At 40.6% G+C, this 16,782-nt stretch overlaps 1 protein-coding gene across 1 annotated transcript in view; it reads right to left on the bottom strand.

Moving 5' to 3' along the window:
- KCNH8 (potassium voltage-gated channel, subfamily H (eag-related), member 8) overlaps positions 1 to 16,782 on the bottom strand; it is a 427,975-nt gene that overhangs the window by 31,053 nt on the left and 380,140 nt on the right. The window contains exons 12-15 of the mRNA XM_006883339.1: positions 11,383 to 11,421; positions 6,914 to 7,272; positions 3,649 to 3,755; positions 1,640 to 1,716 (exon numbers count right to left, since the gene is read on the bottom strand). Coding sequence (XP_006883401.1) covers positions 1,640 to 1,716; positions 3,649 to 3,755; positions 6,914 to 7,272; positions 11,383 to 11,421 — 582 coding nt within the window. The remainder of the gene's footprint in view (positions 1 to 1,639; positions 1,717 to 3,648; positions 3,756 to 6,913; positions 7,273 to 11,382; positions 11,422 to 16,782) is intronic.

The raw sequence follows: 16,782 nt of genomic DNA, 5'->3' as shown, positions 1-16,782 counted from the left end.
GTACCACAATTTCTTAATCCATTTGTTTGTTGATATATATTTGTTGTACATGTGTTTGTTCATGTCTCAGCTCTGATTTCTTAGACTATATTCCTAGCAGTGGAATTTATATGGCATTCCTATGTTCAGCTTTTTGAGGAAATGCCAAACTGCTTCCAGAGTGGTTGTCCCATTTTTCAGCCCCACCAGCAGTGCTTACGCGTTCTAACCTCTCCACATCCTCTCCAACATGTATTGTTTGCTGTCCTGTTAAACCTTGTTACTGCTACTGGGATGAGAGCATATCTCACAGTTCTTTTGATTTGCATATGTCTGACTGTCAGTGATTTTAAACATTTTTTTCATATGTCTGTTGGCTACCTGAATGATGTCACAAAATACTATAAAACATGGGATAGTCTAGAGAGCATTATGCAGAGTGAAGTAACTCAGTCTCATAGGGGTAAATACTGGATAAGACCATTATTGTAAAAACAGAAGGATAATTAAACTATATATATGTTCAAAAAGAGAAGGCAAAAGCAATAAGAATGTGAGAGAAGGAGAAGAAAGGGAATCACTAGGGTAGGAGAGCTAAGTGGGTGGATGGAATAGGAAAGATTCAATGGGGACTTGAAAAGATGAGGTGATAATAGGCATGGATCAATAGTAATAAGTAATAAATAGCATTAAATTTATTATAAATGTAATAACAATGTAAATGAATGAGTATACAAAATACAATATAAAGGAAAGATTGTCTAAAACACAATGTACATGCATGAAACAATGTATGTGAAACAAAAAAATGAAGTGGCAGGAAATATGTGAGGAGTACCAGTAAGTAAGATAGTTTTGACACTAAACATAACAATAAACAACTCTTTAACAACTATTTTTTATGAAATTCTTTTTCTCACAGCTTTAGCTTCTTCTTTAAAAAATTAATTTTAATGAAAGTTTACAGAGCCTTTGGATTTCCATTCATTCTTTGTTGCACTTTTCTCGCTGCCCACTTCTCCCCCCTAAATCGCTCTTCTCTTTGAAAAGTAAAATTCTTTCATTGTTATATAATTTTTATGAAATTCTTGACTTAGATTTTCTCATTTGATTTTTATAATGCACCAGAGTTTTGTTATTAGGTTCATTGAGTCAATTCCAGCCCAAAGGGTTACAGTTCATAAAGTTCCAGGCCGCCACAACAGGGTGAAAGCTTACCTGATCCTGAACCTTATAATCTCTCCTGCTCTGATGCCCACTGTTGTATCTCGGTGCCCACCCATCTCACTGAGCGGCTTCCATGTCTTTGCAGACACTCTACTTATCTCAGCCTTTCTCCAGGGACTGGCCCTTCCTGAGAACATGCCCGAGGTACACCAGACAAAATCTTACCAGCTTGGCTCGTAAGGAGAGACCTCTGGATGTTCTTCCTGGCCACTGTTACTATCGCCTCCATATATGGAAGAAATGGGGGTTTGGAGAGGCTCAAGGGACGTGGTAAGGGTCACAGCACTAGCCAGATACCGAGTGAGGACTTGATCCTGTGGTTTGATATCTGAATGTATGATAATAATCCATGCTTTACCATCCTTTGCTGCTGCCGAGCATTTACAACCTCTTTTAACTCTCAATTTGCTCAGAGGAAGAGCAAAGGTCATACCTCATCGTTGAGTCTATTAATCTGCTGCTTGGTCTCCTCGGCTTTGATGAACAGGACAGCAGCTCCGATCTCCGGGTCTGGAAAAGAGTACACATGCACACAGAAGAGTCATGTAGGAACAGACCTCACATTAAAGACTGGGGCAGCTGGAGTTGGGAGGGGAGCGGGCTGTCATAACTGCTCTTTGCTGAGTCAGGCACGACCAGTTCCATCTCACTGGGACTGGACACAGTCACCCCTTCTGGCTGCCACCTCTTCCCTCCGTGGGAACCAGACACACATCACGCTCGTGACTGTAGGTAAACACCACTGGTTGGATGTCCGTGGCAAAAACTCCCTTCCGCTGACCACTATCACAGCCATGGTCCAAGACAGCACATTTTGTCTTCTCTGACCATTAAAGCAAACAAACAACAACCAAAAAACCCCAGAGCTTGAGTCAGTGCTCAAGCCACGGATAGAAAAGGTTGAGGACTTTTATCTTCCGCTCTCTGAACTTTGATACCCGTGCCCACATAAGCTCTTTGTGCCCACCTCTATTCCAGGTACCATTTCTACTGCAGGTTTCTGGTCTCCCCCACCCCCTGATTCTCCTTGGCTTCTCCTCTGCCTGGTGGTTGTGAGTTCCACCTCATGGAGAGGTCGTTTGTGCAGAGAACTGGCCCACAGCATTTTCAAGGCTGCCGCCTTTAGGAAGCAGATCACAAATCCACCCCCCCCACACACCCCAGAAGACTTGGGGGAGGGTAATTGTGCAAAAATCAATGATTTTTTAAAGTGAACTGGGGTTTTTTCTATGAAAATAGTGCCAAAAGTGAAGAAGGAAGTCCCTGTCCCCCTTACACTGAAGCCAAAGCAAAGGCATTAAAGGCCAAGAAGGCGTCCTAAAGGGCGTCCACAGCCAAAAAAAAAAAAAGAAGATCCACACGTCACCCACCTTCCGGCAGCCTAAGACGCTGAGACTCCGAAGGCAGCCCAGATACCCCCGGAAGAGCACCACCAGGAGAAACAAGCTTGACCACTATGTCATCATCAAGTCTCCCCTGACCACTGAGTCAGCCATGAAGAAGATAGAAGATAACAACACACTTGTGTTCATTGTGGATGTCAAGGTCAACAAGCACCAGATCAAACAAGCTGTAAAGAAGCTCTGTGACATTGATGTGGCCAAGGTCAACACCTTGATCAGGCCTGATGGAGAGAAGAAGGCTTATTCGACTTGCTTTGGATGTTGCCAACAAAATTGGGATCATCTAAACCAAGTCCAGCTGGCTAATTCTAAATACAAATTTTTCTCACCAAAAAAAGAAAGTGAACTGGGGAGGAAGGGAGAGAGAGGGTTTCCACAATGTGTAAGAATGAATGAATGAAAATCTAACTTTTCTGAAACTTTTGTAAAAACAATGTATATGAACTTTGTAAGTAAACCAGTTGTTGTTGTTGTTAAGTGCTGTTGAGACGACTCACAGAAACTCTGTGAACAAAAGCCCTGAACACTTATAATTTTCTGTTTCTCCAAGGGTTTCTGGAGGCAAGCTGTTTCAGAAGTGGATGCCACTCCTGCTTCCAAGCTTGTTTGAATCAGGGAGCTTCACCAAATACTGTCCATCATGGGTAACCATTATCGCATTTGCCACATCAGGGTCACAGTGTTTAGCATCAACATGAGTTACATAAAACAAACAAAAATTTAAAAATAATTAAATCGCAACCATCAAATTGAAATAGAAAAAAAAACAATTAAAATAAGAACATTTATTAAAAAAAGGAAAGAAATTGCAGTACATCTAGCTTAGACAGAGGAACGATAACAAACAATGTCCTAAAAACTTGGAAAGAGCACAGACTCAAGCCAAATTATGTTTTTGGTAAACTTTTGTCTCATGGAGCATTTTTCAAGAATAGGAAGGTAAAGCAATTCCAAAGCTAAACATTATAAATAATAATAAAAAAGAGACCTTTGAGAGAATACTAAGCATTAAGAATAATAACTCTTCTGAGGGGCTCACCTCCGAGAGGAGGGGAAATCCTGGGCTCTGGTCTGACTCGTTCAGAGGCAAAGTCGAAAGTCTGGCTTTCTTCACTGCTGTTTCCATCTTCAATCCCATCTACAATTCTGTTTAAAGTAAAGAAAAACATGTGGTTGTGCATTTCAAGGCAGGGGTCCCAGTATTTCCAGAAGGCTTTTCTTCTTACACGTTGTGTTACTTTTCTAAATTCTAGGTACCTGAGAACTACACTATTCAATGTGGCAGCCATTAGCCCTACCTGGTTATTGATCACTTGAAATTGTTCGAATTTCAACACTTGAAAAAGTGTGAATTAGAAGGTGCTGTAAGTATAAAGCCACACTGAATTCTGAGACATAGTAGAAAACAAAAATAATTGAAATTATTGTATTAACAATTTTTAAACTAGGAATATTAACCTTAAGATGATATATTTTGGTCTACCAGGTCAATTAAAATATAGTATTAAAATTAATTTGACCTGATTTTTAAATAATTTATTGAGGCTTTTAGAAAATTTAAGATTATATGAGGGCTCATAATTCCAATGCACATGTTTCTATTGGGCAATATTATGGTAGAGTTTATACTCTTTTTTTTTTTCTTTTAAGATTCAAAATTTTAAGAATTTACTTAAATAAAAGTTTAACTTCTTACATAAATTTATATTATACCAGCTCAGGAGAGGGGAAAAAAGGGTAAGGTCTGATTATGGAATCCCAGAAAATAAGTTGGATGACACTTCATTCTGAACTTGGACAAAATTCTTTTCATAAGAATCTAAAAATTATATTTAAAATACTCTTACACGGCTAGTCTTTTTAGCTTATAGTGTGTAACTCATTCCTTATTAAAAGAATCATACAAATCCACTGTAGAAAAATCTAAATCTAAAGTGGACGAAAGTCAGAAAAGAAAAATCATTCAAAATCCATAACTACTATTAATATTTAAGCTATGTCCTCATTCTTTTAATAAACAGACGAGTATGTTCATTTTATAAATGTGGGGTCATATTGTACAGAAGCTTTTTCTAGCTCTGACACATTTTTTCACTATTTAAATATTTTCATTTTAGCTAAAATTTGCAAAGGAAAGAGAAGCAATGTGTTCAAATTACCATCTTCAACAGAATTCTCGAACATTTAATGCATGCCTACTTTTCTGCAAACCTATTTTTCCTTATTTTTAAAAGAGCTTAATATATTCTTTAATGGAGAAGATGTATTATTCAAGTGAATAACTAAATATATAGTGCATTAGTAGCCTCAAAAGTGGAAAAATAGAATTGGAATCTGACTTTTAGAACTTACTATCTCTGAGATAAAAATATTTCATCTTCAAATTTCACTTCTTACAATTCCTCAGTAGAAATAATATGAACTACTTTATAGGATGACTGAGAAGACTAAATGCAAAAATGAAATTACTACGCAAAATGCAAAGATCATAAAAACCACTCAATGCTTTTTCTTCTTGCCTCTATTTTTGCCTCTGCGGTCATGTGATTTTAACTATTGCTATGGCTTAAATGCAGCTTTTAAGGGATTGCCCCTTTCAAATCTTCTGAGTCAATGTTTTCCATTCTATAAATCACCTGAATAGATCCGAAAGAGAATATTTTTAAATTAAAAACACAGAAATTCCTTATTATGTTAACAAACATTATCTATAAGAGAGGTCAGAAATAAAACTAAGCTTTAAGAATTCACAACAACGTGTCAGAGAATATGGAAAAGAGGAATAATTTATTCACTTCCTGCACAATTTCAACTTGTTGCTCCAAGAAATATCGGTTCTGATGGGACCCTGAGGGGTGACATTGAGGAATTTCTTTTCATCTTTTTTACAAATGGATAAATGACAATATTTGTTGTTGTTAAGTGCCATTGGGCCTTAGATGAGTCACAGCAAATCTATGAACAAAAGACCTTGCACAACTTTCATTGTTTCTCCAGGTTCATAGAGTTTCCAGAGGCAAGCTAATTCGGAAGTGGATGCCACTCCTGCTTCCAAGCTTGTTTTAATTGGGGAGCTCCACCAAACACTGTCCACCATGGGTAACCATTATCACCTTTGACACATCAGTGTCACAGTGTTTAGCATCCCAGCAACCAGGAGTTACCTCTGTACAGCAAGTGGACAGACAAGTGTTATACCACTTAGAAGAATGCTTGACCAAAAAGAGTTAAAACCAGGCCTGAGGGCCGCAGATTACAATCACCCACTTTGGGTTGGTAGCATAACTTTCTATCCACCAGGCCCACAGAGCTCTCTCTATTGGTGTTGATGTTGTTAAGTGCCGTTGAGTCCTAGACGACTCATAGTGACACTATGAATGAAAGACCTGAATACTTTTATAACTTGCATCATTTCTTCAAGTTCATAGAGTTTCCAGAGGTAACCTATTTCAGAAGTGGATGCCACTTCGGCTTCCAAGCTTGTTTTAATCAGGGAGCTCCACCAGTGTCAAGCATGAGAACAGCTAGTTTCAGCCGTATTCTCAAAAGGGTACGTTAAATATTCAGAGTTCCTTTTCTATCTCCTTCATCCATTTAGTCTGTCCGTTATTTTAAATGTCTATTGTCATTTGTACATAGGTCATGGTCTTTGCAATCACTTGCTATGTGTCAGAGAGCTGGACAATGACTAGGGAGGATAGAAGGAGAATTGATGCCTTTGAGCTGTGGTGCTGGAGAAGAGTACTGAATGTACCATGGACTGCTAAAAGTAACGAACAGGTTCATCCTGGTGAGGGTGAAACCAAGTTGCTCCTTGGAGGCAAGGATTCTGAAGCTTCATCTGACATACTTTGGACATGTTTCAAGGAGGGACCAGTCCTTGGAGAAGGATACCATGCTTGGGAGGGTAGAGGGACAGCGCAGGAGAGGAAGGCCCTCTATGAGGTGGATTGATTCAGTGACTGGGGTAATGGGGGTAGGTGTCCTGGAGACAGTGCAATTGGCACAGGATAGAGCAGGGTTTAGGGCTGTTGTACACAGGGTCGCTATGAGTCGCAGGTTACTTGACAGCACATAACAACAACAACATTGTCATTTATCTCTATTCTCATGTATATACAGTTGCCCACTAAAAAAACCTGTGCACAAGATTCTGAAAATAGAAAAAAAAAATCATCCTAGGTCAGTTGCGAATCCATGCAGTAGTAAGGCGCAGAAGCTGACTAAACTTACCAGCCAAAAACTGGGATGAAAAAAACCCCAGCCCAGTTGCCTGGCCAGAGTGATCTGCTGTGAATTCTTACCTGGGACTGAGATCCGGGGGCCCAGCACTATTCAGAGCTGCAAGTTTCAGTTTTAAAGTCTTCTCTTTCTTTTTGCTGTGATTAGATGGCTCTGCTTCCGGCTTGGTTTTGGGGGAATTTGAGCTGGAGACTCGGATAGGTGAATGAAAGGGCACGGTTCCTGAAGCCAGCTGCTTCAAGCTTAAGCTCAGGTAACTTTTGTTGCTTCCAGCTTTCTTGCCACGTGAAGAGAAGGGTCCTCTTGTGTAGATGGGAGAGAGAGAGGTGGTCTCCTCTTCCTCTCCTTCCTCTTCCTCTTCCTCATCTTCCACGATGGATGGGAGCGTCTTCTTGATGCTGCCATTTCCCTTCGGCTCTGACTAAATCAGAGGATAAGGTGGATTAGGAGCAGGTGCAAAGACCTTTAGTGGTACATCATTCATGCGGGAGTTATCATCTGAACCCAGTCAAGTGCCAGACTGCTTTTAACTAAAGTTCAACCTACATGGAAATGCAGGAGAACACTAGGCCAGAAGTGCTCTGGAAGAGAAAGGGGAACTCAACCACGTGAAAGACACACAGGCCAAACTTACTAAAAAAATGAAGAGCAAAGTGTAAATTATGAACTTGGACTTCTGTTTATAGTTGCTGTCTATTTAATAACTGCCTTGTTCCAAGAAGGCTTTTCGGGATCTATCAGAGTCCTCTCATAACCTGCAACAGCATTTCTATAAGTCGCCTTATTTTTAAAACTTGTGTTTTATAATAGCAAACACTTGAGACCCTACACACTTGGCTTAAATGACTGATATTTGCGACCCAACCAATGTATGCATAGCCCTTATACAAGAATTAATTATTCCATTATCGCAGCCAAGAGACCAATTGAATAAATTACTAAAATCTAATCCCATATCAGTACCAGCTTCTTTTTTAAAGGGCAAGTCTGGTGGCTTAGTGGTAAGAAACTGCACTGCAATCCCAAAGGCACATAGTTCGAATCTACCAGCTGCCCCTCAGAAGAAGGATGAACAATCTCTTATGCAATTAACTGCCTCTGAAAACTCACTGGAGGGTCAGCATACGTCAGTTCCAACCTGACAGGCACACAACAACGTCTTTCTATCAGGAAGCTCAGATGACGCAGTGGAAAGAAGCAGTGAGGTAATCCAAAGGGCACGTTCAAATCCATCAGGTGCTTCATGGGAGAATGATGGGACAGTCTCCTTCTGTGCAATTTACTGTCTCTGAAAACCTGCTGAAGGTCAGCTATGGGTCAGTTCCAACCCAACAGCACACAACAGCAACAACAACAACAACAGTCTTTCTCTAAGATGAGGGCGCTCTGGTGGCCTAGCCTGCAGGGATTTGCACTGTTAACCCCAAAGCTACATCTTTCTGGCAGCCCGAATCCAGCAGCTCTGAGGAAGGAAGATAGGAAATCTCATTCTGTGTGATTTTCAGCCTGAGAAGATAAACAGAAGGTTTGCTCTGAGTAAGTTCCAACTCCGAGTCAATGAGCTCTGTAGTTGACCTATAAGATCAGCCCCTCTTGTGCAACCGTGTTATGTCTATAGAATGGAGGTCAGATCCCAGGTCTCCTCATCTGGACCAGGACATCAGAGCACCTTATCTTTTCTGCCTTCACCCGATTTTCCCCAGAGTCTTTGATAAGGACAAAGAAGTTTCATTCCCACAGTCTAAGAGATTTCGAATTAGGTCCATGACTTGTGGCTGGAAAGATATTTATTGCTCAACAGATGAAGACACTGAATCAAACATTTTTATTGCCCAAAAGGATACAGGATAAAGTCTGAGGGCTGAATTCATGGACTTTTGAGCCTCCAGTCACTGGAACTAGCTTTAGTCAGACAACAAAACCACTAATGTTTTTAGCTCTGTCTCCTGTAAACCGACAATGGTTTTAGGAATACAATAAGACACGAGATAATGGAATGTTAGCATTAAGCAAGGTATTTAGAAAGGGTTTAAAATGCTTCATGGTAACAATCGTAAACAATGGAACTAGTGATGTCATGTTAGGCCACCTGTCATGGCAGTACCGGCTATGCCCTTGTGTGCATTTTCCATCCTTTCTGAGTTCACAGATCCCTTGACAATGTATCCTGCCCCAATCCTATCTTCCTTGGCTTAGCTTTCTGCTTGGTTTGGCTGTGTGCTCAAGTTCTGTGATGATGACATGTCAGTGGGCAGGCACTTAACACCAACCTCAAACGCACTCACTGCTGTCACGTGGGTTCTCATCACAGTGACGCTGCCAAGCAGAGAAGAACGGTCCTACAACATCGCCAAAGCTTCACGTCTCCACAAAAGCGGGCTGTCCCATCTTCCGTCTGGGGGCTCACACCACCGACCTTTCACTCAGCAGCCATGTGTTTAACCTACTGTGGCACCAGGGTTCCTTCTTTTGCACTCAAGTGAGGCTAAATAAGCACTACAAGCATCTGTTTTGATTTACTTTCCACGTATATAAAGACGAAGTGAGGAATGGATCTCATTTGTCACCAGCAGACTGCCTGTAAGGGCACAGTGCTAAAGGCAGACACATTCCTTTTCACTAGTTAAGTCAAAATCCTGTTTAGTTTTAAGATTTTAGAGGGGTATTTGTGGTTTAAAATTTAAATATTATCTCACTGTTAGAGGTTCGAGGGTTCATCCATCCTTCATGGAACTGAATAAAAATTTGTAATTCTGTTCTGCAGTTTCCTCCCTGTTGATCATGATCATTTGATACAATTTTTTATCAAAATACTAGTCATGGGAGTGAGGTTCCATAGCTGCATATTAAGTTTCCCCCTTCTATTCTTGACTCTTTTTGTTCCTCTGTTTCTGTTCAGAGACAACTGTTGTGGATGGATGGCAATTTGTCAGCTTTTAAGACCCTAAGTAGTATGTAATTAAGAAGGAGGGCGAGCAGAAGAAACACTACAAAAGTTATTAGGGCAGCAAGCTCTAGTGGCCTAGTGGCAAGAAGCTGCACTGTAATCCCAGAGGTGAGCAGTTCAAATCCACTAGATGCTCTGCTGGAGAATGAGGGACAATCTCCTCTGGTGACAGTCAGATCTGACTTGACAACACACACACAAATTTAATAATAATATAAAAATTTTTTAAAAAAGTTCTTAGGGCATGGAACTATGAACCTAAAACTTCCAAACCAAGAGACCAAATCCTTTGAGGTTTTTGATTCAACACCTCTTCTGGTGGTTTTATCACCACAAATGAACTTCAGCCAGCATGGAGGGATATTTTTTTTTCTTCCCGAGTTAGGATCATCCCCTTCCACTTTGTACGAATGTCTTATTCTTAAGGGGGATCTTTATTGTCAGAGTGCTATGAAGGAAAAAAGAACCACGGTGACAAGTGCTTAAGTTCTCTGCTCCAAACTGAAAGGTGGGTGGTTTGAATCCACCTTCTGCTCTGTGGAAAAAAAAATGTGGCAGTCTGCTTGCGAGAGATCACAGCCTTGGAAACCGCAGCGGGCAGCTGCACTCAGTCCCTCAGGCTGCTGTGTCAGAATGACAGAGCTCCAGGGCAATAGCTCCGGCTTATTGTCTGTCAGATTGTTTTATTTTTAATCAAAGAGTGAGGCTGTCAAGCTGGAAAATCCAAAGGTTAATCAATGTTTTCAAGTGAAAGGGAACAGAGGAAATCTGCAAGGGCAGGAGTGGTAGTGGAAAGGAGAAGAGGGGAGGGGGGAATGACTGGAAGAAATGTGAGGCTTTAAAAGGCTTCTAAAAAGTTCTTTGCTACATTATTGGAAGTGAAACCTTGTTTGATGTTCCCAAGTATCTTCAGTCAATAACTGATGTCTTTAATGTGTTACATAATTGGATATATTTGTGTTTGGTGCATGGGTGTTGAGTTCTGCTCCAAGAAGGATGCAGATTAAGAAACAGAGCTGTTCATAACATTCTAATGTGGGGTTGCTGAGAATAAGTAGCCCAGCCAGTAACCGACAAGCCACCATGTTTTTGGGAATGTATCCAATGAAATCGGAGGATGGATAATCGGTGAAACTGGAGCACAGCTAACAGATAACAGTACTTCCAAAATAAACCCAAATCGTAGGTGTCCAAATTACAGTTATCTAACTTGTATCATCAATTGGCTGCTTACAAGAAAGAAAAAAAAAAAAGAAACACAAAAACAACAAACCCAACCACCTGTGACTATCAATTTCAAATTCATGAAAGTACTTTCCAAATCAATACCTCAGAACTTATACTTTTGGCAGGTTTCGGTGGTGACAAACTACAGCAATAATACAATCTTTCAACCAAGCTGTTTGTTCAAAGTTTGAATACTTCTTGATTCTCAAGTTCAAGGAAGCCACTCACTACATCTCTCATTGGTAAATGCAATAATAAAGGCAAAATTTAAGAACATTGAACTTGCAAGGGAAAGCTGGCTCCCTGGCAATCCCATGGGCACTAGATAATCATTTTGCTCTTCAGTGAAAGGCATACCTGTGAGACTGTAGATTTGTTCGATAATCTTGATATCACCTGAAAGGAACAGAGAAAGAAACAGAGGCTGTAATGATCATGCAGTCTTTCCTGGATGATTTGGGACAGGGATAAAAAGAGGTTCTCAGAGGCAGTGTGGGGCGAAGGCGCTGTCTTCTAGGTAGGTAGGAAAGTAGGTCAGAGAAGAGAAAACACCTCCTGAGAGGTACTGAAACTTCCTCCCACATCCCACCCTCAGGCTGTGTGTTGAACAGGACCGGAAGTGAGACAAGTCCCTGCAAATGGAGCACCAGCACAGGACCCCACACCTAGAGACAGTGATCCAAGAACCAGGCTTCTTTACTGTTTTCTTATCTCACCTCCACTTTCCCATCTCCCTCGTTCCTCTTCTCAACTCTTTCCCTAACTTCTCATCACCCGCGACTTCTTTCTGTGGCCCTTCAAAGTAGAAATCCGTAGAAAGATTCTGGTGTCTACTTATTCTTCTCCCTTTCTTGGTCCAGCAGGGAGTGGGGATTGCGAGGTGGGTGGGATTACATCTACTTCATTGTTTTTGTTTTATTTTATAGGTTTTGTTCCTTGAAGACTAGAATTGACGTACTGGGGTCGTGTTCATAGGGTCGTTATGAAGCATACATGATTCAACAGCATATAACATCATCAAACAAAATTTCTTATTTATTTTTAATAAAAAAGTATTAATGATTTTAGAAAAGGGGAGGGAGGTGAAATGCTGCCCGCCAAACCGTGATGTGGCACTACGACACTGTGTGAGAGACAGCTCTGAAATTCAGAGCTCCTAAAACGTGAAAGGCAAATGTGTATGCTAGACCTGCTGAAACTCAGCACTCTGGGAATTTGTGAGCAGAACTCCAACAATGGTAATGTGGGTGCAACATTAAAAGACATGCATTTTCCATGAGGTAGATGGCATCTTGGCAACATGTTTTAAGACCCACCCACACTATTTTTTTATTATTATTGTTCAAATATACTTTTTGGTTTCAAGTGGTAACAAATGTGGTAAATTAGCATAATTTTTTAAAAAATTAACATAATTTTATTCACTAAAAATTTTGCATTTGAAATTATCCTGCATAGTACACCAGACATATTTGGAAATTCTGTCACTGTTTTTCATTTTCCCCCTTCCCTAGCTGATTAGGAAAATAGATCTGTTATTTATACCAATGCCGGCATCATTAGTGCTGTGCAAATATAGGTTTCATTTTATCAAAGCCGCCAATGCATTGTACATCTGCTTACATGCATAAAGAGCCGTTAATCAGAAGCATTGAAGGCATAAGTTTTAGAACAATTCCCCAAATGGTGACAAATAAAACAACTGAACAGTTGAAAATGTGAAAATTCACACAAAACCATGGTGCTGTTGCTCTGTGGTAACACAAAACTGTTTTACAGAATCTTTCAGAGCACATAAGAGGGTAGGTGTCTATATTTACAATTCTAGATATCTTTGTCAGCTCAAAGGCTGTCAGTTTGAAATCCAACCAAGGCATTAACGGAAGGAAAGTATGTTAACCTGCTTCAGTAAGAAAATCCTATGCAAGGGAGCTCTGGTGGCCTAGTGGCAAGAAGCTGTACTGAAATCCCAGAGGTACATAGTTCAAACCCACTAGATGCTTTGCTGTAGGAGGGGCAATCTTCTCCTGTACCAGTTAGATCTGATTTGATGGTATACACGTACAAAATAAAAACAATTTAAAAAAAAAAGAAAATTCTATGCAGAAGTTCTACTTTGTAACGTGTGAGATCTCTGAGGGTCCTGACCGACTGCATGGTATTGGATTGGCTTTTAGGTTGATCATAATGGGATCCTGGAAGCCAGTGCTCCTCTGAACCAGCAATGCCCTTGGCAGTGAAGTGCTATTGCATTTGGGTCTGACACCCAGCTCCTGGGTGATTTCAAGCATGGGTTCTGCCAAATTGTTAAACCCTTTGCTTTTCTATATTAGAACTTTCCAATCTCTAAGATTAATACAAATCACTTGTGAATTATTACAATACAAAACCTGATTCAGAAAGTTTATTTGTGGCTGAATTTGAGGAAAACGGGAATCCCAGGACAGTTGATTGTGCTCATGTGAAACCTATACCCGGACCAGGAAGCAGTTGCCAGAACAGAGCAAGGAAATACTGCATGGTTCAAAATCAGGAAAAGAATCCATCAGGGTTGCATCCTATCTCCATAACTTTTCAATCTGTATATAGAGAAGATCAGGAGTCTGGGATTTAAGAGGAGAAATGTGACATCAGAATTGTAGGAAGACTCATCAATAACTTCGGTTATGCAGATAACACCACCTTGCTTGCTGAAGCTGAGAAGGAGGACCTGAAGCACTTGCTGGATAAGGTCAAGAACTGTAGTGTTCAATATAAATGGAAGTTCTATATCAAGAAGACAAAGATTCTTATGCCTGGGCCAACTGGCAGCATCATGATTTGATGGTGAAGAGATTGGGGTTGTTAACAGTTACAGGGCTCCACAATTAACACTCTTGGTACCAGCAGTCAGGAAATCCAAAGACAAATTGCACCAGGAAAATCTGCTGTCATGGACCTCTCCAGAGAACTTAGAAGCAACAATGTCAGTCTAGAGACTAAGGTGCACCTGATCCATACAGTGTATGGTCTTCTGAATTACTTGCTATGCATCAGAGAGCTAGACAATGCCTAAGTATGACATGGACTGCAAAGAAAACAAATAGGTCTGGCTTGGAGAGGGTGAAGTTTCTTCTTGGAAGCTAGGATTTTTGAAGCTCTCATACTTTGGGCATGTGGCCAGGAGGGACCAGACCTTGGAGAAGGACATCATGCCTGGAAGGGTGAAGGGACAGCACAGGAGAGGAAGACCCTGGATGAGATGGATTGATACAGTAACTGGGGTAATGGAGGTAAGTGTGTCAGAGTCAGTGAGACTGGCTCAGATAGGGTATATCTGTTCTTTTGACAGTCCATTGGATATTCAGCGCTCTTCTCTAGCACCACAACTCAAAAGCATCAATTCTTCTGTGGTCCTTAGTCATTGTTCAGCTCTATGATGCCAAAAGGTGATTGAGAAGACCATGGTTTGACCCAGCTCCACCTTAGTCTTCAAACTGACATCATTATACTTCAGATTTTGAAGAGTTCCCTGACAGCAAACTTGCCCAATGCAATACATCTCCTGATTTCCTGACTGCTGGACCTAAGGCTGTTGATCATTGATCGAAACAAGATGAAATCACGCACAGCTTCAATCCTTTCTCCATCTAGAATGCTGTTGACTGTTGGTCTTGTGGGCCTGCCCTTCCTTCCTTCCTTTCCTTCCTTCCTTCTTTCCTTCCTTCCTTCCTTCCTCCCTCCCTCCCTTCCTCTCTCCTTCCTTCCTTTCTTTCTTCTTTTAAAAAAAATTTATACTGATTTATTTACAAAGTCTGAATACAATATTTTTCACAAAAGATCCTTCCTAGGGGAGCTCTGGTAGCTTAGTGGCAAGAAGCTGCAACTATAATCCCAGAGGTGCACGGTTCAAATCCACCAGATGCTCTGCTGGGGAAGGAGGGGCAATCTCCCCCTGTACCAGTCAGATCTGATTTGATGGTACACGCACACAAAAATAATAAAAGAAAATTAAAAAAAAAAGATCCTTCCCATTTCCTTCACCTCACCCACCCATGACCTTTGTTTTCTGGATGTTGAGATGAAGGCCAAATCTATACCTAGATCTTCTGCAGCAAGAGTTTCACATTCTTTTTTCAGCAAGCTGGGTTGTGTCATCTGCATAAATTCAGGTTGTTGCTGAGTCTTCCTTGATGCAGAGTTTAACTTCACGAAGTATTTGCTCAAAATACAGACCTAGCAAGTGGGGTGAAAAGATACATCCCTGATGCACATCCTTTTTTATCTTAAGCCATGCAGTGTTCCCTTGCTCCATTCAGACAATGGCTTCTTGATCTAGGTGTAGATTTTGCATGTGCACAGTTAAGCGGTCTGGGCAAAGCTTAACTGCTCAGCTTATAACATAAAGACTGGTGGTTTGAACCTAGTACCCACTCCACTGAATAAAAGACCTGGTTCCACATTGTTGTTGTGTGTGTTGTTGACTACAACTCAGAGCTACCCATGGAACCACACCCTATCCCGATCCCGATCCCACGCCATCCATAGTCTCTCTTCTATCCTAAAACAATTGCTGCAGTCACTGTGTCTGTCACTTTGACAAGCGTCTTCCTTTCTCTGACCCTTTACCTTTCTAAGCATGATGTATTTTTCAAAGACTGGCCCCTCGAGATAACATGCCCAAAGTATGTGAGTCAAGGTTTCATCATCTTTGTCTCCAAAGAGCATTCCTTCCAGACAATTGTTCTTTCGACAATCCATGGAATATTCTTTACTCTTCACCAACAGCATCACCCTCCAATTCTCCAATTATCTGTATTTGTTGTCCAATTTTCAGATATATAGGAAGCCACTGAAAATACCATGGATTGTATTTGTCATACTTTAGTTTTTATACAAATACTCTTTCTCTTCAACACTCTGGAGAGATCCTTGACAGCAGACTACCCTAATAGATCTTTTCATTCGTTGACTGCTGTTATTGTGTTGGCTGTGGATCCAAGTAAGAGAAAATAATTGATAACTTCAATCTTTTCTCCACCTACTATGATGTTACCAAGAGGCCCAGTGGTCAGGAGTTTTGCTTTCTTGATGCTGAACTGTAACCCACATTGAAGGCTGTGATTATAAGTGTTTGAAGTCTTCTTCACTTTCTGAAAGCAAGGTTGTGCCATCTTCATAACACAGATGGTTGATGAGTCTTCCTGCAAACCTGATACCACATTGTTCTTCATTTGTTCTACCTTCTAGAACGATGGCTTAACATACAGATTAAATAGATATGGAGACGTGATTCAACTCTGACACACATCTTTCCTGATCTTAAACTATGAAATGTGCTCTTGTTCTGTTCAGACAACTACTTTCCTCCCTCTGTAGAGGTGTCACACGAGCATAACTGAGCATTCTTGGATTCTAATTCTTCTCAATGTTATCTATACTTTTTATGATCTGCACTGTCAAACGCCTCTACATTATCAAGAAGATGCAAACAAACATCTTCCTGGTATTTTCTGCTTTAAGGCAAGATCCATCAGCAATGATATCCCTCATTCCATGGCCTATTCTGAATCCAGTTTGAATTTCTGGCAGTTCCCTTGTCAATGTACTATTCCAGTAATTTTAAAAATAATTTCAGCAAGGTTATACTTTTATATGATATTAATGTTATTGATTTCATACCACCTGAATTTCAGAATCATCTCAGGAACAGGTTTGAGGCCTTGAACACTAATGAGTGAAGACCAGATGAGTTGTGGGAGGATGTCAAAGATATCA

Source organism: Elephantulus edwardii, unplaced genomic scaffold (assembly GCF_000299155.1).
Source record: "Elephantulus edwardii isolate Elephantulus edwardi_28Jun2011 unplaced genomic scaffold, EleEdw1.0 scaffold00027, whole genome shotgun sequence".
NCBI classification, from domain to species: Eukaryota; Metazoa; Chordata; class Mammalia; order Macroscelidea; family Macroscelididae; genus Elephantulus; species Elephantulus edwardii.
Note: the sequence above shows the minus strand (reverse complement) of the source record. Positions and strands in the feature narration are given on the sequence as shown.